Raw genomic sequence first — 22,634 nt, 5'->3', positions numbered from 1 at the left:
AACTTGAGATAATTATACAAAATTAAAAAGAAATAATTCAAATATTGAATAAGTATAATCTATTAATATAAGAAGAAATAATCTCAATAATTTATTTTTTCTTTATATAAAAGCACATAGTTACTTATTTATTTTTTTTAAATTAGTTAAAATGTGCTCTAAAATTTTTATATGAAAAAAAAACATTAAAAACATACAAATAAATATTAACCATTCTAATTTTTTTATATAATTATTTGTTGTAATTAGATTAAATATTAATATAATAAAAGAATATTAACCACTCAATTCGTGCGTGCGAACAATTTTGTTATTCATATATGAACTCCTTTGCGCATAGATTAAGAAAAAAATAAAATAGATTTATGAAACAATATGCGCGAAGAATGAAAAATATGCTAAATATTTTGATTAATTAATTTTAACTTTACATAATAGTTAATTTATCTTTTTATTTTAAATTTAGTTAAAATGTATTTCAAAGGTTACCATTTAAAAAAAATATTAATAAGATATAAATTAATGTAAACTAAAATATTAAAGAATATTAACTACATTAATTTTTTGTACTCTAAGTAAATTAATTCTTTCAATAAATATATATTAATAATTTTGTAAATAAATTATATATAAATATAATAAAGTAGATTAAGTGCATGACATATATATAGTGCGGAATATACACTAAGGGTCTAATAATATATCTAAATGTCACTTAGTATTCGTTATTTGTGTAATTACAATATAAATCACTTATACGTTAAGTTTTAATTTTTTTTTTTCTTTAGGTTGTATGATAGTAACAAAGTGTAATCTGCTAATATAAACTAGAAAAATAATAAGATTATTCAGGCCTATAAAAAGCAGATGATGAAACAATCTTATATATTATACAGTTAATTTTTATATACAATAACTTTTTTAAATTAAAAATAACTATTAATATCAATAAATAAGCACAAATAAAATTTTATAATTGATCAATATTTAGCCAGTGCAGCGCGAGTCTTACACTAGTTTTTATCAAGTATGGACAATCTAAACACCAACATCTGAAACATGGCCATTCTCATAAACAAAAGCTCTAACTAGAGGCTTGCGAGTCACTATCATCTTGATAGCCAAAGGTTCAGTTTCGATAAATAGCTTAATTAAACTCTTTTAAAAAAATAATTTAAATAATAAAGGTTTATATTAAAAGTAACTTATAAATAAGTTATTTTGTATTTGGTTTTTTAGTTCTAAAAGTGTTTATTTAAAAAAAATGTGATAAAAAAATTTTTATTATGAGAGAAGTCATTTTTTTTTAACTTTTCTGTAAGCACTTAAATAATTTCTTAGAAAGCTACAATTTAATTTAAAAAATTATACCAAATATTAATACTACTACTTTTCATAAATCAAAAATTAAAAAAAATAACTTTTAAAACTTTCTAAAAGGACACAATGAACCACCGGCCTAATAAGCGTACAAATACAATTGAAAGACTCAGAGACATTAAAGTGTGAAAAGTATTTCAAAAGGTTTGATAAAAATATAGTTTTATTGAGTAAAGTTAATTATTTGCATTTTATTTCATTACTCTTACGGCATTTCCATTCCCTATTGAGAACGCGTGATTTGTTCTCATCCCAAAATCTTTCACCCTTTCAGTGATACAGGTTCGAAGACTCAGTTTGAAGCTGCGGGCGATTATTAGTCTTATTTGAGTTAAGTTTATGTGTTGAGTAGCTTTCCTAAAATTCCCTCTGGATAAAATAAAATTTAAAGCAACAAAGGCGAGGGAACTCTATAAAAATAACAGGAATCACAAGTAAATCTACATACTACTCATCCGCAGCTTCATATTGAACCTTCGAGCCTGTCACTGAAAGGGTGGAAGATTTTGGGGTGAGAAGAAAAAGGTTTGGCATGTCCAGTTCATGTGAAGGAAATCATATCTTATAAATGACAAGATATGATCGGGAGTTATTCAAAACACGCCTCAAGAAAGAAGTTCAAAACAAAAATTTTTCTGCAAGCAATCAAGGAAGAGATGACTTCAAACTACTTTAGCACGAATAAGGAGTATACGTTTCCCCTAAAACTTTACTTCTAACCTTCTCAAACCCCATAATTAACATTACCTATTACTTCTATTTCGTCCATAATAACCCATTAGTATTCCCATATACATAAGTCATTAGTATTAAGTTGGTCAAACTTAATACCATGAAGAATGCAATGTTATTGTTACTAATGTGATTTAAATTTGAATCTTCTAAATTTTAAATTTTTACTTTAGAGAATAAAGTGTAATTTCTTATCCTTAAATGATTTCTCTTTCATATTTTTCTTTGAATCCCACCTACGAAATAAATCACGAAAAATCACATGTTATCCTTTAAAATAAAATTTAAAATTTAAAAGATTTAAATCGATGTGACTTACGGACTTTTTTTTTTAAACTTCCATCAAAACTATTGTTAGTTGTTAATTGTTTTACTTTCTTCCCTTCAATTATAGAAAACCCCAAAATATTGAATGAATTCTTTTCTTTAATCTGTATAATAAAGTGTCCCTTATTATAAAAACTAATCATTTTCAATAATTTTTTTACTAAATTCTTTTTTAATAATTAAATCTCTTTAATGGCTCTTTAAGACTAATTTTCCTTATTAACTAAGAAGGTAGACTAATGTCATGGTTTATTGATAGAGTAGGTTTAGGATATACAAATTTGACTGACATATGAACAAGGAAGCATGAATCTACAAAGATTAATTTTGCAGCAACATGTTATAGATGATATTTTCTGCTACAGCAATAACCTGCAGAACCTTGAGACCGAAAAGTTGAAAGAAGAAAACGACAAATGGAACGAATCGTGTAATGGCCACATTGAGTAATATCAGCACCAACTTCTATTAAGCCATCATTATCTTTTTCTCGCCGCTCTTACTTCGGAATGCTGATAACAACGAGAATGATCGCGAAGCTGCACAAGAATTTTCTCATGTCCACCTTCAGAATATAGACGACAGAAAACAACAACAAAAAAGTAAAGAGAAAGCAATGCTTACACTTCTGAGGCGTTACGCTGGTCGATGGTGCTTCGTCGCGCGACATCAAAGTAACTAAGACAACAACATAGAAATGACGATTAACTTGAGCATATTAATCGAATTCTTATGATACATATTTATGCGGGTAAACCACCAAATACATCCGAATTTTCTTGGCGCTCACAAAAATCTCCCGAATTTTGACAAAAATGTCCTTAAATAATTTAAAAACGTAGGTCAAAATCTCACATGCCAAACAAAAAGTTCTGTATGCCACATCACTTTTTTCTGTCAATGTAGAACTTCTTAATTCACGGATGTATATTTTCATCATGTTTTTAAAATAACAAAATTTGAAGACATTTTTCTCAGCAACAAATTAATTTGGCATTTTTTGGGGTTTACCCTATTTAAGCAGTTAGTTGTGCTAGCCACAAATAGTTAGTTAACCCCAACTCTAGTTAAAAGTGTTAGCTAGATTAGTTAGGTTACTGCTTCTGTTACAGCTATAAAACCCTAACTCTGTCAAGTGGAACTCTCATCTACCATTCTCACAAAAACTAAATTTTCTGAATTTCTGACGTTGCAAGAAAGTCGTTACTGTGTCGATATAGAAGGGGCAGGAAGAATCTTTCTGCAACCCAGATTCAAAAGATTGGTGGGCAAATACATGTTTCATAGGATACATGAATGGCAGAACCATTCAAAGGCTTTTCTTATAAGATGTTACACTGTAAAGTCATAATCATGATTGTTCAATACTATAGATTGATTCTTGTTAAGAGGGATAAAAGGAGAGAGAGAAGAATTCATGAAACTGGTTTACACAGATACGAAGAATATACAGAGAAATAAAAAATAATTAATGTATGAGAAGGGTATATTTAAGAAAGTATATCCGTGCACTAAAGTCAAAACCCTTTCCAATAGTAAAATAAATTTTTATTCCATCTAAGGGTCTGCCGCTGTCCAATGGGTTGCTGCATGCATAAGGCGGAATTCAAACCCCTACACTTGCTTTAGTGGACAAGTGAGCTGACCACTCGACCAACCCAAGTTGGTTGGCACTCAAAAGATTTTGATTCTTACAAAAAAGTCCTTGAATGAAAAAGGCTGGCCACCCAAGTGTTTGACAAACTTAGTTAAATATTGGGGACCCCAAATGATCACATATGTTTGATCATTCTCATTGGGGGCCCATGAATGCCTTTCTTTCATTCAGATGCTATTTTGATGAAATTAGCATCTTTTGAATAACAAAATGGTGATTTATCCTTTAAGATGAGGGGGAAAAGGACAGTGTAGGCCAATATTGTGTTTTTATGTTTTATCACAGAGAAGATGTCCATCAATTCATTTAGGTATTGTCAAATTTGAACTAACTGATTGAACCTCACAATTTTTGTCCCTTAAAAGACACCCCAAAGTTGTATTGGCCCAAAGTTGTATTAGCTCTAAGGTACTGTCAGCTTTGGACCTCATGATTTGTCCCTAAGGATACATCAAAGTTGTTATGTGCTGTTTAGCTTTGAATTCGGATCTTCAAAGTGGTAGTGCACTATATATTAGAAAGTGCTTTACGAATATGGTATCTATCTACCAATAATACATTAATGTAGGTCTCCATTAGGAGCAAGTTACCTTGGTTTGGGGAACTATTAGTTCTGGCATTGTTTGCCTCAGAACTATCAACACTGCCAGTATCTGCTTCCATGTTGCGTCCAGAAGGCAAGCTATGATTTTTTCTTCTAAACTTTAACAGCCCTCTCAAACCTTTCGGTGATTCCTTTACTGGCTTCTCAATCACTTCGGGAATCTTCTCAAGCATTGAGTTTCTGGAATCAGACACACGTGCTCTAAACGTTTCCATACCAATTGATGTTGATGCAGTCTCCAAGCGTGTTGGAAGTGCTTTACCCTGCTCAGAATCCCGTGGACAACTGTCTTCTGAACAAGAAACTCGGGCAGATGGGGCATGATAAGGTTCCTCAGCAATACAAATGCTAGATGATTTTGAAGGTTTGCTCTCTGTGTTATCTCTTTTATCCTGATTTTTGGAATATAAGACATTCAAATTTAGAGAAATGAAGAATTACTCCCATGATATTTATAGAAGATAAATCAAATTAAAATTTTCTTCACCATACAGTTAAAATACCTAAAAGAAACATATCCTATCTGAAATTCAAAAGAAAATATAAGCAAATTTCCAATGGTCATAAAATTGAACATAAGCTGCTCTTCTATACACACTTTCTGCATTGAATTATAAATTTAAATTGAGTAAGAAATTCTACAAAGTATGTGTTGATATTATGATGCCACATCCACAGTTAATATTGCTTAGCAACCTTAAATTATTGGAAAATGTTAGCTACAGTTTCGATCCTCATATATATAACACAATAAAATCAAGGAATCTTCTTGGCTGGATAAGTTGATTGTAATATTCATCATATTTACTATTCATCTATTCAGAATCATGCTCATGAGGTCGTGATCATGCTTATGAAAATTCTGTTCAAACTACTTATGAAAGTTTAACATTATGAAATCTACTAAATTACTAATTAGACATACCTCTGTAGGTTGCAAGAGTGATCCGTTCTCTGAGCTTTCTATATCTACTATATCAGTGCTCAATGGTAAAATTGGTGTAACAAGAGCATAACTTGACACCGTCTCAGCTTTATCCATTACTCTATCATTGTCATATTGTCTCCTTGATGGCACAGGTTTATTTTCAGACTTCTTGTTACTAAAATCAGGGGCACGTGGTTTTTCATACTCAAGCATCACAACAGTCTTCTCAATTATGGGATTGTCATCTCCATCATCATTGGGTGAATTGTGAATTTCATTTTTCCTCATCATGGTTCCTGCTGTATTCATAGAAGACTTAATACCATTCAGCTTCTGTGTCTTCTCTGTACTTGATGATCTGTTTTGGACACTATCACTTGCATTAGAAGTTCTGATTTTAAGTTCCGGGAGGGCTGCAGTCTTGCTTTTATCATGGTTCACAATAGCAGAAATCTTTCTGCTTTCGGTCACATTTACTGCCTTGGTCTTTGCTGTTGTCCTAGTGCCACTGTTATGTGTTTCAACTGAGGGACTCGGACGAATAGTACTCATTTTAGGTTCTGACAATCTTCTACTTCGTTGCAAAGAATTCTGACGAATGGTACCCATTTTAGGTTCTGACAATCTTCTAATTTGTGCCGATGAAGATTGAGGAATGGTGCTGATTTTGGGTTCCGACAATCTTCTTATGGGTGCCAAAGAAGTCTGATGAATAGTACTCATTTTAGGTTCGGACAATCTTCTACTTTGCACCACTGTTGACTTGGTATGAATTCTACCATCAATCCCCTTTTCCTTCTTAGAATCAGGCAGAGAAGGAGCTGACCGGCTTAATTTGTTTGTAGCTGAGTAACTTCCACCATTTAATTTGCTGGTTTTTGAGACCTCGGGGGAAATATTGCATCCAATGGAAGCAATTCTGAATCTTTGAAAGGGAGAGGATGATCTTGGCTCAGAATCACTAAATTTTGAGCTTGGTGAAAGCTTTGTCGGAAGCTTTGTGGTTGTTACTTTTGATGGCACTGGTGATTTAGCAGTGACGGTGCTACTCCTAGCAGCAATTCTCTTTTGCCTCTCCATCTTTAAAGCTTCTATGCGTTTTCTGTCTTCCTCTTCCTATTTATTTATAATTAAACAAAAAGAGTTGAGAAACAGATGAACATTCTTAGAAAACATGGTTATCCCATCAATAATGTAAACATACTAAAAGAATTGCTGACTCCAGAATATGGTGTCAATGATCATGGCTTGAGCCTTTAATTATATCATTGTGTAACATAAACATTATAGGGAAGGGAAATATAATTTAAGTACCCTCTCTTTCTTCGTTTTCTGGAGATCAGCTTTGTAGCTTCTAAGTCTTTCAGCTCGTGCTCGTGCATCATCCAATGGACTCGGTTTATTCGTTTTTCCTCTCCTAATTGGGCCAACACTTGATTTCTTCTCCTTATTCAACATCTTAGATCCTGGTTTGGTTTGAGCCAGTGCCACTTTGTTCTTATCTTGTGAAGCACGCCCTTTTGGTTGGGCCCGCATTTCATATTCTAATAGAGGGCCATAACCCATCAAACCCTTTTCTGTTCCCCGTTCAGGCATCAAGCTCAATTCATCTGGCTCACAGGAAAGGTTTTTTTTCTTCTTATGCACCTTTGGGAACTCCGAGTCCATGTCCATAGCATTTCTCTCACCACTAACTCCAACCGACCTAGAGTTCACTATATAGGAGTCATCACTATCATCATGGAACAACCTCCTTTCCAACTTATTGTTTGAAAAACTGTGTCCGTTGACAGATATCATATCTGAAAAAGACTTTGCATTACCAGACACACTTTCTTGTTTATTAACAATGAAATCCTCATTCGCAGCCCTCCTATAACCATTCTTCCTTCCAGAAGTTTCTTGAGAATTTACATCAACCACAGACCTGCCACTACCAGTTTGACTTGCCCTTCTGGATAACAACAAATCACCATCAGTTGACGTAGCCATGCGCATTGATCCCCTGCTAATGGTGTGCATATCTACACCATTACCTCCTTGAATTTCACACATATCCCTGTCACCAAAATCTAAGGGATCGTTGACACCAATCTGTTTCTTTCTCCTGATATGATCTACCTTTTCAAACATGCCTTGGTCAACGGCATGTCTATCTTCATCCACATCTCTCAATAACAAATTTTGGAATGCTTGCCAATGTCCTCCTGCTTCCTTATCACCACAGTCTGCAGCATCTTCCCTATCATACGAACTCAATTTCTTCAAAGATTCCTCATTACTAATTCCTCTTCCTTTTGTAGCCTTTGCAGATTCCTCAGTCTCTTCATCAGCTTCAGAAGCAGAAGCTGAAGCCCGTTCTGCGTTTGTTACGTAATTGATGTTCCGGATGATCACCATACCAGACTTCTGTCTACTCGATCGGCTAGCTTTCTTTCGTTGATCTCCAGTCCGAGAACTTTCCCTTTCCATATTCATTTCATCCTGAAACATTGAAAATTCTGCATTCAAAGCATCTGATTCATTATTATAGTTTCCATTATCCATAGAATGCTTTCTGTGTCCCATATTTTGATCAGCATTTAATCTCTTAGCCTCTGGCTGCATAAATGAGTTGTTTGCTGGATAGGTCTGATAGTAGGGGATGCCTTGCACTGGATACGGCTGAAAAGCTTGTAAGGAACCTGGGAGAGAATGAACGGGCCAAGGGGGAAAACCATTATGTGGAAACTGGACATGAACATTATCTTGGAGACCTTCTGTTGCTCGTTGATCAGCTGAAAAATTAACTGAAAAAATGCACAAACAAGAATCTCAGGGCATTTAAAGGAAACAAGAAACCAGATTTCAAGAACTTTCCCAAGTTGATCAGAATAAATTCTTCCATCTATAGACCACAATAACCAAACACTTCTAAGTGTTAGAGAATCATTAGCATCAATTAGAATCAATTAGTATCGTCTATATTTATGTATATTAATTATAGGATTCTATACCTTTATTACTCTGATTCATTTAGCACCTATAAATAGCTCTTGTATATTGTACTTTGGTACACAACTCAATAATATACCATCCTTTCTCCAATCTAATCTCTTGTTTCTAACATGGTATCAAGAGCTTAGGTTCCTTTTTTTTTCAATGAATATTAGTTCATAACCCCATTGTTTTTATTCCTTTCCGGCAATGTTCTTTGGCCTCTTTTTTCGTTCTCTTCTCGACGCTTTGGTTCGTCACCCCCATAACCATCTTGTTCGCCTTGTCGCCGTGATCACAACGCAACCAGACCCGCCGCCATCCGCCGCCGGACGCGCCGCCACGCGCCGTCGAAAGTCGCTGCCACGACCAGGTTGTTCTTCCTTCCAGCTTCCACCCGTGCCTCTTTGCTCTCGATTTTCGCTTTGTTTCTGACGCTTTGGTTCGTCACCTCCGGCATCATTGTGTTCTCCTCTTCATCGGCTTTCCAACGCCGCCGATATCGCCGCCATCAGCCTCCGGACGCGCCGTCACGCGCCGCCGGAATTCTGCTGCCCGCCTCCCGAGTTTCTCCTTCAGAAGGTTCAGCAGCCGTTGGATCCGCGATCCAATCGGACGATCATCGCGTTGCCACGTGTCGTGCTGCAGCTCCATTGCCCGACCCGCGCACGCCCGCCCCGACCCGTGCCCGCCCGGTCCGCCCCGACCCGCGCCTCCACCTGGATGCCAGCGTGGTTATCTCCCTCCACTCAGGTGATGCCACGTGTCCTTGAGTTGCTGACGTGGCTGCTGACGTGGCGCTGACGTGGTGCTGACGTGGCAGACAAGTGGGACCCTCCCTAAGGTTTTTTGGTGAGCTATTTCCGATTTTGCCATCCGTTTCCTCATTTTCTGCTCAGAAATTGCAGTTTTTCTCTCCTCTCCTTGTTCTCTATGACTACTTTTATGGAAAAGTTAGATGTTTTTGCTGCCACCGACAGAAAAGGGGCCTTCTGTCGAAACTGTAACCGTTTCGGGCACCCGTTCTCCAGCTGTCCCTCTGTTGAATGTCGCACATGCCACCAGAAAGGGCATATTAGCTACCATTGTTCACAGTTGTTCTGCCGTTATTGCAAGCTCTCGGGACATTTGCTTACTACCTGTCCTACTCGTCCACCACGTCCTGCGCCTGCTTCTGCTGTTGCTGCTACTACTGAACCTACCACTGTCTCTCTATCTGATATTGCATCTCTTCTACAGCGTCTTCTCTCTGTTTCTGGTAATACCCCTGCTGCTTTATCGAGCCCTCCAGGTACTTCTAAATGGTACTTTGACTCGGGTTGCTTTAATCACATGTCTCCGTTGCGTAATATTTTCTCGTCCATGTCTGCAACTACAAATGGACCTTCTGTCAATACTGCAAATGGCTCCCTCTTGCATGCAACACACAAGGGTTCTATATCTCAGTCATCTCTTAATCTTCCTGATACTTACTACATTCCCAAATTAAACTTCAATCTTATTTCTGTTGGTCAACTTGTTGATTTGGGTTTTGACGTCACCTTTTCTGTTTCTGGTTGTCGTGTACAGGATCCTCGGACGGGACAGATCATCGGGACTGGACGTAAGGTCGGAAGGTTGTTTGAACTCGAAAGTCTTCATATTCCTCCTGTACCAAATCTCTGTGCTGCTTCTTCTCCTTCTACCCTTCACTTATGGCATCAACGTCTTGCCCACACCTCCTTAGGAAAACTGCGTCCTCTTGTATCTCAGGGTGTTTTAGGTCAGGTTCCGAATGAATCTTTTGATTGCATTTCTTGCCAAACTGCCAAACAACCTGCTTTATCTTTTCACAATAATTCGTCTATTGCTTGCTCTCCTTTTGATCTCATTCACTCTGATGTTTGGGGCCCCGCTCCCACTGCCTCTATGGGCGGAGCTCGATACTTTGTCGTTTTCATTGATGATTATTCCCGTTTTACTTGGGTTTATTTGATGACTAATCGCCATGAGTTACCTCAGATCTATATCAACTTTGCTACTATGATTAAAACTCAGTTTTCCAAGGCCATTAAGGTTTTCCGACGTGATAATGCTATGGAATACCGTGATTCCAAACTCTTAGCCTTTCTTGCAGAACAGGGTACTCTGTCTGAGTTTTCTTGTCCTGGTACATCTCAACAAAATGGTAGAGCTGAACGCAAACACCGTCACATTCTTGACTCCGTCCGTGCAATGCTCCTTTCCTCTTCGTGTCCTGAGCGTACTTGGGGTGAAGCTGTTCTTACTGCTGTTCATGTTATCAATAGACTCCCTTCTTCTGTTCTTGGTAATGTTACTCCCTTTGAGCGTCTTTATCATACCCCCCCAGATTACAGTTCTCTTCGAGTTTTCGGTTGTGTATGTTTTGTTCTTCTTCAGCCTCATGAACATAGTAAACTTGAACCTCGGGCTCGTATGTGTTGTTTTCTTGGTTATGGCACTGAACACAAAGGTTATCGTTGTTGGGATCCTCTTTCTAAACGTATTCGTATATCTCGTCATGTTGTCTTTTGGGAGCACCACATGTTTTCTCGGTTCTCATCCTTTGAGTCGATTCCTACTACTCAGTCACCTTTGTTTACTAATCCCAATGTTGATCTTTTTCCTAGTGATGATTCTACAGGTTCTATCACGAGTGACCCTCCACAGCCTCCTGTTCCTCCGCCTTCTCCATCTCCCGATGATTCCAGACCGGACGATGATCCTGCTCCTACCGTCATGCCTCCTCCTCCCGCTCGTTCTTCTAGGGTAAGGAATCCACCTCCTCATCTTCTTGATTACCATTGTTTTTCTACTATTCTTCATCAACATGAACCTAAGACATTCAGAGAAGCCTCCTCAAACCCAAATTGGCAACAAGCAATGCAAGAAGAATTACAGGCACTTGAAAAAGCACATACTTGGGATCTGGTTGATCCTCCTTCTGATCAAGAAGTTGTGGGCAGTAGATGGGTATACAAGATCAAGACTCGCTCTGATGGCTCTATTGACCGTTATAAGGCCCGCTTGGTTGCTCAATGTTGTACGCAAGAGTATGGTATTGATTATGAAGAGACTTTTGCCCCTGTCGCTCGCCTTACGTCTGTTCGAGCTCTTCTTGCCATTGCCGCGGTTAAAAAATGGTCTCTCAGTCAAATGGATGTGAAGAATGCATTTCTTAATGGGGATTTGAAAAAGACAGTCTATATGAAACCCCCTCCGGGATATCCTTGTCCTTCTGATAAGGTTTGTCTCCTTCGCAAGGCATTTTATGGACTTAAGCAAGCTCCTCGTGAATGGTTTGACAAGTTCAACACTACCATATGCAGTCTTGGTTTCACTTCTAGCCCTCATGAGAATGCGCTCTTCATTCGTAAAAGCGAACGTGGGGTTGTTCTTCTACTTTTGTATGTTGATGATATGATAATCACTGGAGATGATGTTGATGGTATCTCTGCTCTCAAGGCCTCACTTCACCGTACCTTTGAGATGAAAGATCTTGGTTCTCTCAGCTATTTTCTTGGTCTCGAGGTCATCTCCACCGATGATGGCATCTATCTCTCTCAGGCTAAGTATGCTTCAGATCTTCTTGCTCGTGCTGGGATTACAGATAGTCGCACTGAGTCTACTCCTCTTGAGCCTAATGTTCGATTTACCCCTATGGATGGCACTGTTTTGGATAATCCGACTCTCTATCGACAGTTAGTTGGCGGTCTGGTCTACTTGACTATCACCCGACCGGACATCGCCTATCCGGTTCATGTACTTAGCCAGTTCTTGTCAGCTCCTCGTACTACTCACTATGCGGCAGTTTTACGCATTCTTCGCTACATCAAAGGCACTCTCTTTCATGGTCTTTATTTTTCTGCCCATTCCTCTTTGTCTCTTCAGGCTTACTCCGATGCTGATTGGGCTGGTGATCCCACTGATCGTCGTTCTACTACTGGTTACTGTTTGTTTCTTGGCGACGCTCTCATTTCTTGGCGTGCTAAGAAGCAAACGTTCACTGCTCGCTCAAGCACAGAAGCTGAGTACCGCGCCCTCGCTGACACCACTGCTGAAGTTATCTCGGTTCGTTGGCTTCTCGAAGATTTGGGTGCTCCTCAGTCGTCCCCTACTGATGTTTTTTTGTGATAACCGCAGTGCTATTCAGATCGCCCATAATGATGTCTTTCATGAACGCACCAAACACATTGAGCTTGATTGTCACTTTGTTCGGCAACGTATCCTTATTGATGCTATTCGTCTCATTGCTGTTGGAACACTAGATCAGACTGCTGATATCTTCACGAAAGCTCATCACCCGACTCGTTTCCGGACTTTGTTATCCAAACTCAAGTTGGTATCCTTGGCTCCCACTTGAGTTTGAGGGGGGATGTTAGAGAATCATTAGCATCAATTAGAATCAATTAGTATCGTCTATATTTATGTATATTAATTATAGGATTCTATACCTTTATTACTCTGATTCATTTAGCACCTATAAATAGCTCTTGTATATTGTACTTTGGTACACAACTCAATAATATACCATCATTTCTCCAATCTAATCTCTTGTTTCTAACACTAAGAATTGAAAAATTCTCGGCACCAAATTTGCAGATATTGCCCACAGCATCTAAAATACCACCAATTTACGCAGCCAAAGCCACTATACTATTGAATAACTTCCACATGACCCTCGCTCTCAAATGTCCACAATGGATCCTCCTCGACTGATTTTCTATTCTTAATCCACTCGGAGGCCACTAATAATAACGATTTCGACGACATCTACATTCTTTGAGCATCTGCTTATTATATTCAGAAGAATGACTCTTGAAAATTCAAAGCAACGGTTAGGTTCAAATACGAGTATGCATGGCATGTGTTTGTGCATGTAATAAAATGTGATGACTAATGACTAAATAATTACTCTTAATGTATTTATGTACGCATTCAGTCAGGTATGTACAATATCATGCATGAATTTTACGAGTTCAAAATGTGCTGGAGAAGGTACCAGAATTTGTTTTCCCATTACTTCCTGACTCCAATTCAGTATGGGATTTAGTGGCAGTATTGGAAAGTATAATGCTTGATGCATTTGTAGCAAAGAAGTCTGTACGATTAGGTGTAACTTCACCAGCTTCAATTTCAAGCCATTGACCACTTTCATGTTTTCTTTTCCATAAACCCTTAAATCTTCTACATGCATCCCTGAAATATTGCAAGATTTAGCATTAGCAAGACCATTATGTGCTTGTTTGAGCGCCATTATTTTGATAAAAAAAGATCTTTTTTCAATGAAAAAAGATTTTTTTTATTTTTTAGCGTGTTTGGCAAATTTCTAATAATAAAAATAAAAGCACTAGAAAAAAAAAAAAAAAAAAAACATCTTTTTTGAAAAGCTGTAATTTACATCTTTTTTTAAAAGATCTTTTTCTCTTAAAAAACAGATGTTTCTCATGTAATAAATAAACAAAAAAATACTTTTATATTTTTATACCCAAACATAATTGATAGATAAAAAGAACTTTTTGCATGAGATACCCAAACATAAAATTACTTTTACTTTTTCATAAGATCTTTTAAAAAAAGATAACTCGAAAAAAGATCTTTTCTTAGAAGTTCACCCAAACAAGCTCATGTATGTTTAAGACCAAAGAAATTTAGTTCTTACATCAAGCGTGACGCTTCAAAGCATTCAGCAAATGACATTAAAGCTGGCAGGCAGTCAATGTCAAAACCAGCAGCAAAAGCACGTGCAAATGCCATTCCTTGCTCTTTCTGCAGCATTGACTTACGTGTCACCAGGACTTTCAAAATCTGACCTCTATTGCAAAACAATGAGAACAACCATGAATATGAACTGGCTTCTAAACAACCTGTTTTACACAGTAACTCAAAGACTATTATAACAAACAAAGCTGCAAAATACATTATGTTCAGCAGCTGAACTCTATCCCAAATGCTTGAGTGATGACATCCTTCAAGGGTGCTAAGCCAGGCAAAGACACCCGAAGAAATTGATTAGCCGGAGGTTTAATTCATGTATTAACAAATGTTGCGAAGTCTTAATACAAAGGGAGCAATTCACAGCCAAATTGAGCTTTAATTTGAAATATAAGATAGTGAATAAGTATATAGAACTAACTTTTAATTAGCCAACATTAGCCAATTTTTTTTCTTTATTGTAAAATTATTTTTTCAACCCACATTATTTAGAGGGTTTAGGGTTTAGAATTTAGGTTTCAGAATATATAATTTATGGTTTAGGGTTTAAAATTTAGAATTTAGAATTTAGTATTAAAAAAATTGGCTAATATTGACTGAAAAATTTGGCTCCCTAGTTGAACTCAAAGATAATATATAAACAGCTATCCTGAAACCTTAAGAGATGCCATCCTTCAAGAATGCCAAGTCAGGGCTAAAAATCATTTAGGGAAATTTTCTACTCATTTTGTAATGAATGGGATACAAAAGATGAAAAACCATTTGAAGAGATATAGAATTTACTTTGACTCTGCTTTTGTCCTTCCATTTGCTTCAGTTCCCTCTGTAACGGACTGGCAGATATACACAGACTTATTATGATAAGATGATAATAATCGGGAAAAGGAAATTAAGGAACTCAAGATCTACTAACCTCATAAATTATAATTGATTTCTCTGCATTAATGTCATTGCCTGCATAGAGCACTCAAGTTTTTTTAGTTTAAAACAACAATAAATTTCAGCAAAAAATTGCGATAGAACACTTGTTATTTCAGTAGTACCTTCAGCACTTTCCACTTTTTTCATTTGTTCTTCTTCCAACTGCAAAAATACAAGATAACCTTAGCAGATCTTTGATTGCAGTCATCCAATTTGAAACCATGTTAGCTATTTACATACCGTGCTAATCCCTATACAATTATTTCCTTGAATTGCTATTGCCTCTTCAATTTGTAAGACTTCAGACTCTAAATTATACACACGTTCCAATATCTCAGGAGTGTTCACAAAGCGAACGAACCTACAGGAGCAGAGAAAAATCAGTTCAGCATTCTCATTTATATGAAAATTAATTATCACCTAGAAGAAGTTGTAAAGGGTAAAAGTTTTAGTACTCCAACTGTTACAAGTCACTAGATATATTTAACTTTCAAAAGCATGATTTCAGTGCCATTTCTTCACAACTTCCCTCTCCTTTAGAAAGAGTAAGAACATAGATATAAATGGAAATCTTGATCTATAGGTTATAACAAATAGAAAGGAAAAAAGGGTCTCTAAAGATGGCGGCATTGCAGATCCATGCTAGGCACTAGATGAACTAATACCAAAGGGTAAATTCTAATAAGATTGTTTAAATGAATGATCCAATCTCAAATTCAATAAATGGAGCGACAGGACTCCGGAAAACCTTTCAACAGTTCCCTTGGTAAACCAGGCGGCATCACTGCCGCAGTCGGGCACAAGAACAATGGAATAACCACCCTTGCTAATTTGATCCTGAGCAACCTTCAAGTGGGATAGAAATGGATTGAGCAAACCCGACGCAACTTTCTCCTTCTTTCCATTCGTGATTATAACCAAGTCAAACCTGATTCAAAGAAAAGTGAACCAAAGCAACTAGTCAGGTTGCAAATACTATTCATTGTTTTGAGTGAGCTTCGCGGACTAATTAATAACACACTTTTAAAGAAACAAAATAAATTCATCAGAAAAAGCATGTTTCTTAAACTGAAATTCTGGTACACTTAGCTTATCGGCAACATTGCTAGTACATCAATATCTACATAACTTCACTTCTGATCACATTTCAGAGACATAATTTTATCAATAATATGGAGGCTCCAATTAAAATAAATCACTAATTCACTATAGTTTATAGAAAAAATGAACTAGACCACTTAATCACAGTCCCTAAATCGTTACTTTAAGACTAGCACGTATCCTAACTTTTTAGTAAAAAATAAAAAATAAAAAACTAACTTACTATAACTTCATTGTTTAATTTCTTTCTTGGCTGAAGAAGTGGCACAAATAGAACCCCAACAAGAAGTAAAATAAATAAATAAATAAATATGATGAAATGGCTCTTTACCTGGTTCTAGTTGGTGTGAGCTGAAACACAGCTGAATCCAACTTTGTTGAAGAGTTCATTGTCATTGTGACAAAAAAGAAGAAAACAAAAAGAAAAAGAAAAAAGAGCTACTTGGTTTTCTCAGGGATCACACAAGTTTTCAAAAAACTAAAGCTAAGATCAAATAATAGACATTCCCAAAGGGTCTCGAAAAAAATAATAATAATGAAAAAATTAAACCCCACAAAAAGATTATGCAGTCCCAAAATGGGTTTTGACTTCAGTGACTGAAAAAGACAAGCTTTTCAAAAAAAAAAAAAACAGTTATCTGAGTAAACTTGAGGAAGAAAGTGAAAGTGATGAGAAGAAGGAACACTTTGGGTTTTGGGTTTTGTGTATGAGACAGGATCCAAGTTTGTGGTGTTCTTCTTCTTTGGATTCCAACACCAACCAGGGACCATTACCATTATTCAATCTTCTGCTACTACTACACAATATTATTATTATCATCGGAGAGTGAGGGACTGCGGGGCATACTTTTAAGCTTCAGGTCGGAATAACTGAAAAGACTGAGGGTATATTAGGAAATTCGTTTAAATTGACAAGCGGCACCTATTGTCAGTGTCAGACAGACGGGAGAAACACACATATTATCGCCATGAAACGTTCATTTTTTCGTGAGAAGTTACGTCATTGCCCTTCAGGTTTTCATTAATTCTAACCAGATTCTCGCTACTTTAATTAATGGGATAGTGCACAAATAATGCTTTCTTTTAATAAATAAAAAAAATCATATTTATGTTTTTAGTTAAAATTCAAATTTTTTTTATCGTTTTAGATATTATTTTTTTATTTTACAGTCAGATACTATATAATACAGTCGGAAGCTACATAATTGAAGAAAAAAGTTACAGCCCGTTCGCTGCTAGCACTGTAGCAACGAAACAGATCTCCACCCATAGCATAGGTTTTGTTGTGATAGAGGCATAGAGCTGGATAACTTGTTTTTATTAATACTATCTTTGGTTTAAGGAAAAATTAGAGAAAAAAAAAGTAGTGGAAAAAAAATGAGTGAAAAAAAAATTTTTTTTTGTTTGGATACCAAAAAAAACAAAAAAAAAAGAAAATTTTAGTATGGTCTCACAAAAAAAATTTTTCATCCATTAAAAGTAAAAAAATAAGAAGAAAAATGTTATCTTTGGTATATTTACAATATTATCCTTAATTCTATTATTATTAATAATTATTAATATAAATTTAGTTTTAATAGTTTTAATACATTATTATAATAGAGATTTACATTTAAACATTATATATGTATTAGATAAATAATTTATAAAATTATAATATTTTATAATATTGATAAAATACAATAAAACACAAATAAATAAAAAGTTTAATTACTCTGTTAGTTCCTATAGTTTCGCGAAATTTTCAATTAGGTCTTTATACTTTTTTTCCTTTCAATTGGGTCCTTATACGTTAATTTTTTTTTCAATTTAGTCCTTATTAACGTTAAACGTCAAAAAAATGTTAGTGAATTGTGAAATTACTTGTATACCCTTAGGGACCCAATTGAAAAGAAAAAAAGTATAGGGACCTAATTGAAAATTCGATAAAACTATAAATATTCAATGAAAGATATTTCTATAATCCCTATTCAATGATTCTACAACATTATAATATCATACAATAATCTTTAAATAATAAAAATTATTCTTAAACAAAATATATTTATATAATGAACCTTAAGTATTGGAATGATCATAATTTTGAGTATTCATACATCTCACACTAAAGTAAACCTACTCGTTAAAATATGCACGAGACCACTTAGAGTTTACTACTAATAAACTACAAAAAACCAAAATATTATATCCTATAAAGGTATCTTTTAGTAAAAGACATCATTAATCAACCATATGTTTTCAATTTCCAAAACTCCATCTTTGTCAATAAACCATCATGATAAATATCTCAATCTTCATTTACATCTCTAAAATTATCCTGCATAATTATATAAAAAAATAATTATGATTTGAACAAAGTGCAACAAGAAAAAGAATAATTATCTTAATCTTCTATTGGATTGAATTATACCAAGTGCAGCAAATAAAAAATTACAGCAAACAAATTAGCTAAAAATAGAATTGTAAAAACCAATTGTGCAAAATAGAATTGTAGAAAATAGAGTTGCAGTAAACAGAAGTTTAGAAAACAAAATTGCCTGGATTATATTAGTTTAATTTAAACATAGTTGCAATAAATAGAAGTTTAATTATTATAACTAAAAAGAACATTCCTGAGTGTTATAGATATAAGTCAGGGATATTGAACAAAGGGTAAAAACATACCTGCAGTGCACACTCATTGATTCTTGTATATCAAAAGACTCATTCCTTTGCTTCAAAGTAGGATATCCACGAAAGTCTGAGCAACCGAATTCTCCAAATCTACTTATATTTTCCTCATAGATATAAGTTAAATTCTTAAGAACTGGTGAAGGTGTGGGTGACTTTGGCATCAGTTCAATAGCTTCTTCCACAAGAAGGTAACATACCGGGCATGCTGCACATAAACAACCCAGGAATATACATAATTAGCCTAGATCTATATTATCCCTCATCCTTTGCATCATCATGAATTACTGAAGTTTGAAGAACTGACACAAGCAGGGATAATGGCTGCAATTCCAAATTATTTAAACACAAAATTTTCTATAAATTCTTACAGCACACAAAAATTCTAAAATAAGACTTATGCCATGGCCCGGTACACTTTGGGTCAGAAATATTCTTAAATTAAAAGAACATTTTTAAATTCATAAATTATAATCATGTTCTAGCAACACATGCATAATTCAATAATGCAATCTATTTCTATCCGGATCCACCAATGACATTATTTACCGTTCACATATAGTAAATGCTTTCACAAAAATACTACCCAACCAATGTATCCACAACCATAATGCAGGGGATAATAGTGTAACACACTACATTTATGGCGGCTACAAATTCTTGTCCTGTCATGTGTTTCATTTCATCCAATTCCTTTTCATAGTTGCTGATCTGTAAAAACAGTGATAGATACAGAATTATATATAGAATTAATTGATTGAAGTGAAGCATCAAGTTACATAGAGTAAATTACAGGAAAGTTGGTAGTAGTGGATGTCCCCTTCTGTAGCTATTATCCTAAAGATGAGCTTCATATCTCACGACCTGGGCAGCAGGATAGGGACCACGATCTCTGAGAGTCCTGTATGCCTCTATGACAATGATCAATTAAACTCATAATCAATTAATAATAGATAAAATATATAATCAGAACTCATAATCAATTCAACTCTCTCAAAGGCATTTAATCAAACACCTTATCTCCAATCTCACCTCTTTTCTTATTTCTAACATAATCAATTAATTACAGATAAAATACATAATCAGAACTCATAATCAAAATTTTTTAACACAATCAAAACTAATTTTAGCAAATTAAGCTTCACAACTAGATCAATTGGTTCTCCTTGTCATTCAGAATGCTAGTTACCTAATCAAATAAAGTCAAATTACATACAAGCAGCAACCAAAAATAAGCATAAGCAAAATTAGAGGTATTTAACAATCAAGATTTCTCAACATTGTACCTGAAGCATTAGAATCGGGAGAGGATGCCATTTGACTACTAGTTGTTTTAAGCATAACATTCCTCCCGTTCTAAGTGTAGTGGGAGGAAGACATTATTGAGAAGAATTATTACCCAAAACGCTGACAGAAACCCACATGTTCATTCTACACCCAATCTTTGCAATTCAAACAAATGAAAGCCATCTAACTGGTTTCCTTCCCACATGCCACCTGGTCCCTTCATCTCCTCCGATCCAACAGTTGAAAAATCAAAACAAAATTCAATCATCACCTGTTGTTGCAGAACCAGTCCAGACAGCAAAACGGAGTCGAGGAGCGGCAACTCGAGACAAGGCACCCGAGGTGCGGTGGCAAGGCGAGACGAGGGGATGCAATAGGCAAGGCGGACGAGCGGAGCAGAACACAGCACCCGTGGGCGACGCAGAGGGACGACGACCTTCCAGCGACGGACGACGGCAACGCCATGGAAGACGGCAGTAGAGTGCGACGGAGGAGAAATCCAATTGGGAACTTAGGAGAATAACTTAGGGGTTCTCTGATTTTGGGGACAAAATATAAAGGGTATTTTTTGGTATTTCAAAAAAATAGAGATGTTTTTAATTAGGTTTTTTAACTAAATTATGAGAATATTCGATTTTTTGATGGAATATTCTGTTATTTCAAACAGTTTTATGACGGTAGGGACTAAATTGAAAAAAAAAATTAACCTATAGGGACCCAATTGAAAGGAAAAAAAGTATAGGGACCTAATTGAAAATTTTGCGAAACTATAGGGACCAACAGAGTAATTAAACCTAAATAAAAATATTTATACTTGTTGAGTTAAGAAATTAACTAAATTAATCAGTGATGACAAACATTATTTTTGGGCAAAGTAAATAATTAGTGTTGATTAATTATATTTACTTATTACTAATTATTTATTATTGTAGGTAAAAATTTCATAGCCCAAATGGAATGAAAAGCAATCAGCAAGGTTGGTGGGCTGAAAGCAAAAATCAGAAGTCCAAAAGAAACAAAGCCAAAGAAATCAAAACGGGTTGCTTAATGGAAATCCAATCCAAGCTCGTATCCATCCCACAAAGCTTCTCTTGTAAGATTGAAGTCTTCACTCTTTCAATGTGCAACGTTCCTCTCCTCTCTGACCAAGTCAAATTAGAACTTCAGAAAAGTAAGAAAGAGAAAGAGAGAGAGCTTCTTCACCAAGCTAGTCACCAAAGAAGCAAGAGAGAGAAGGATTAAGCTTGAAACACAAAAATCTAAATCAGAAAATCCAAACCAAATCAAGCTTAGGTTATAGGTAAATCATTTCCTCATACATGCAACTCCGCTTCATCTCTTCTTCCCAACTCTCTGCTCTATCCGAAATGGGATACAAGGGAAAGAGGATTTCTGTTCTTCTCTGCTGTGTATCTATGGTCTTAAACAAGACTTGGGGACCAAGTTGGTTTTCAAGGGCTAAGATCAAGTTGACCATGAGAAGATTTCTATGGTTACTGTTTTATGGCTTTCGGTCAAGATGAGGAAGTCAGAAGGAAAGTTTCTACTCTGGGAATTAAGGAGAAAAAGTGAATCTGTCGGTTGGTGAAGCTCAAGGCTCAAGGTGTTGACCTTGGAAGAAGAACCAAGCAACATGCAAGGAGATAAAAGAGGTTTGCTGTTCATTCAGAAACTAAGGAGAGAAAACCAGAGTGTGAGAACAGTGTTCTGTTAAGAAGTTCCTCTACTTGGATAATGCTTTCTTTCAAAGAAGCATTCGGCCAATACTGAAGAACTGCATCTGAGGTTTGCGAATCTGGTTTTGCACATAGCAAAGAGGCTGCTGATGAAGTCAATCTCCTTTATGTCTTACTGATTGTAATGTACTTTTCTAAGTTTATCTTTCTGTAATTTCTTGAGAGAAAAGGCATTGTGAGAGAGCTTAAGAAAAAGCCATGAGTGAAAAAAGGCTGAGTGAAACACTTGAGAGAAAAGTCTAGAGTTATTTTCTGATTTCTTTAGGTTGGTTAAGTGTCTTGTATCTTGTACCTGTAAGTTATCCATTTCGTAGTTGGGTTAGCACTAAGAGGAATAGTTAGGTATTAACATAGCCAATATCAAGTTAGGTTAGAACTTGAGTGTGAAAGGATTGGGTCAATCCTGTGAAATTGGTGTATGTAATACTGTTAACTATAGTGAAATTCTTCCATAGTTGTGGAGGAGACTGGATGTAGGTTGCATAGCACAAGGCAACCGAACCAGGATACATGCTGGTGTTAGCTTTTCTCTTCTCTGCTGAGTTCTGTTTTCTGATATTCATGAGACAAAAATAAATTGTCTCATAAATTTCCGCTGCT

At 35.7% G+C, this 22,634-nt stretch overlaps 1 protein-coding gene across 3 annotated transcripts; it reads right to left on the bottom strand.

Annotated features, from left to right (window-relative positions):
• Positions 1-2,671: 2,671 nt before the first annotated feature.
• On the bottom strand, positions 2,672-17,184 carry LOC107625298 (COP1-interacting protein 7). Of its 3 annotated transcripts, none has more exons than XM_016327904.3 (13): positions 16,673-17,184; positions 15,989-16,168; positions 15,481-15,601; positions 15,363-15,402; positions 15,233-15,273; positions 15,103-15,152; positions 14,267-14,419; positions 13,607-13,803; positions 6,943-8,417; positions 5,626-6,744; positions 4,687-5,092; positions 3,064-3,117; positions 2,672-2,978 (listed from the first exon to the last, which is right to left on the bottom strand). In XM_016327904.3, exons 1-13 carry the CDS (start codon positions 16,735-16,737, stop codon positions 2,908-2,910), a joined length of 3,972 nt encoding a protein of 1,323 aa, XP_016183390.1. In that variant the 5' UTR covers positions 16,738-17,184; the 3' UTR covers positions 2,672-2,907. The 3 variants fall into 3 exon arrangements, with proteins under 3 accessions (XP_016183390.1, XP_088362225.1, XP_088362224.1); XM_088506099.1 differs by having other exon boundaries at positions 14,267-14,373; positions 16,673-17,159; XM_088506098.1 differs by having other exon boundaries at positions 14,267-14,471; positions 16,673-17,126.
• Between the last annotated feature and the right edge of the window lie 5,450 nt (positions 17,185-22,634).

Source organism: Arachis ipaensis, chromosome B2, assembly GCF_059453495.1.
Source record: "Arachis ipaensis isolate K30076 ecotype BB chromosome B2, ASM5945349v1, whole genome shotgun sequence".
In the NCBI taxonomy this organism is placed as follows: Eukaryota; Viridiplantae; Streptophyta; class Magnoliopsida; order Fabales; family Fabaceae; genus Arachis; species Arachis ipaensis.
This window is presented reverse-complemented; position numbering and strand designations above follow the sequence as displayed.

What these genes read in the sequence shown, in the direction of transcription:
- LOC107625298 (XM_016327904.3), bottom strand. Translation starts at nt 16,737, where the DNA reads ATGACAATGAACTCTTCAACAAAGTTGGATTCAGCTGTGTTTCAGCTC. An exon ending in ATTGTATAGGGATTAGCACG is followed by an intron (nt 15,403 to 15,480) that starts GTATGTAAATAG and finishes GTATTTTTGCAG; the next exon opens with TTGGAAGAAGAACAAATGAA. An exon ending in CACTCTTGCAACCTACAGAG is followed by an intron (nt 5,093 to 5,625) that starts GTATGTCTAATT and finishes TCCAAAAATCAG; the next exon opens with GATAAAAGAGATAACACAGA.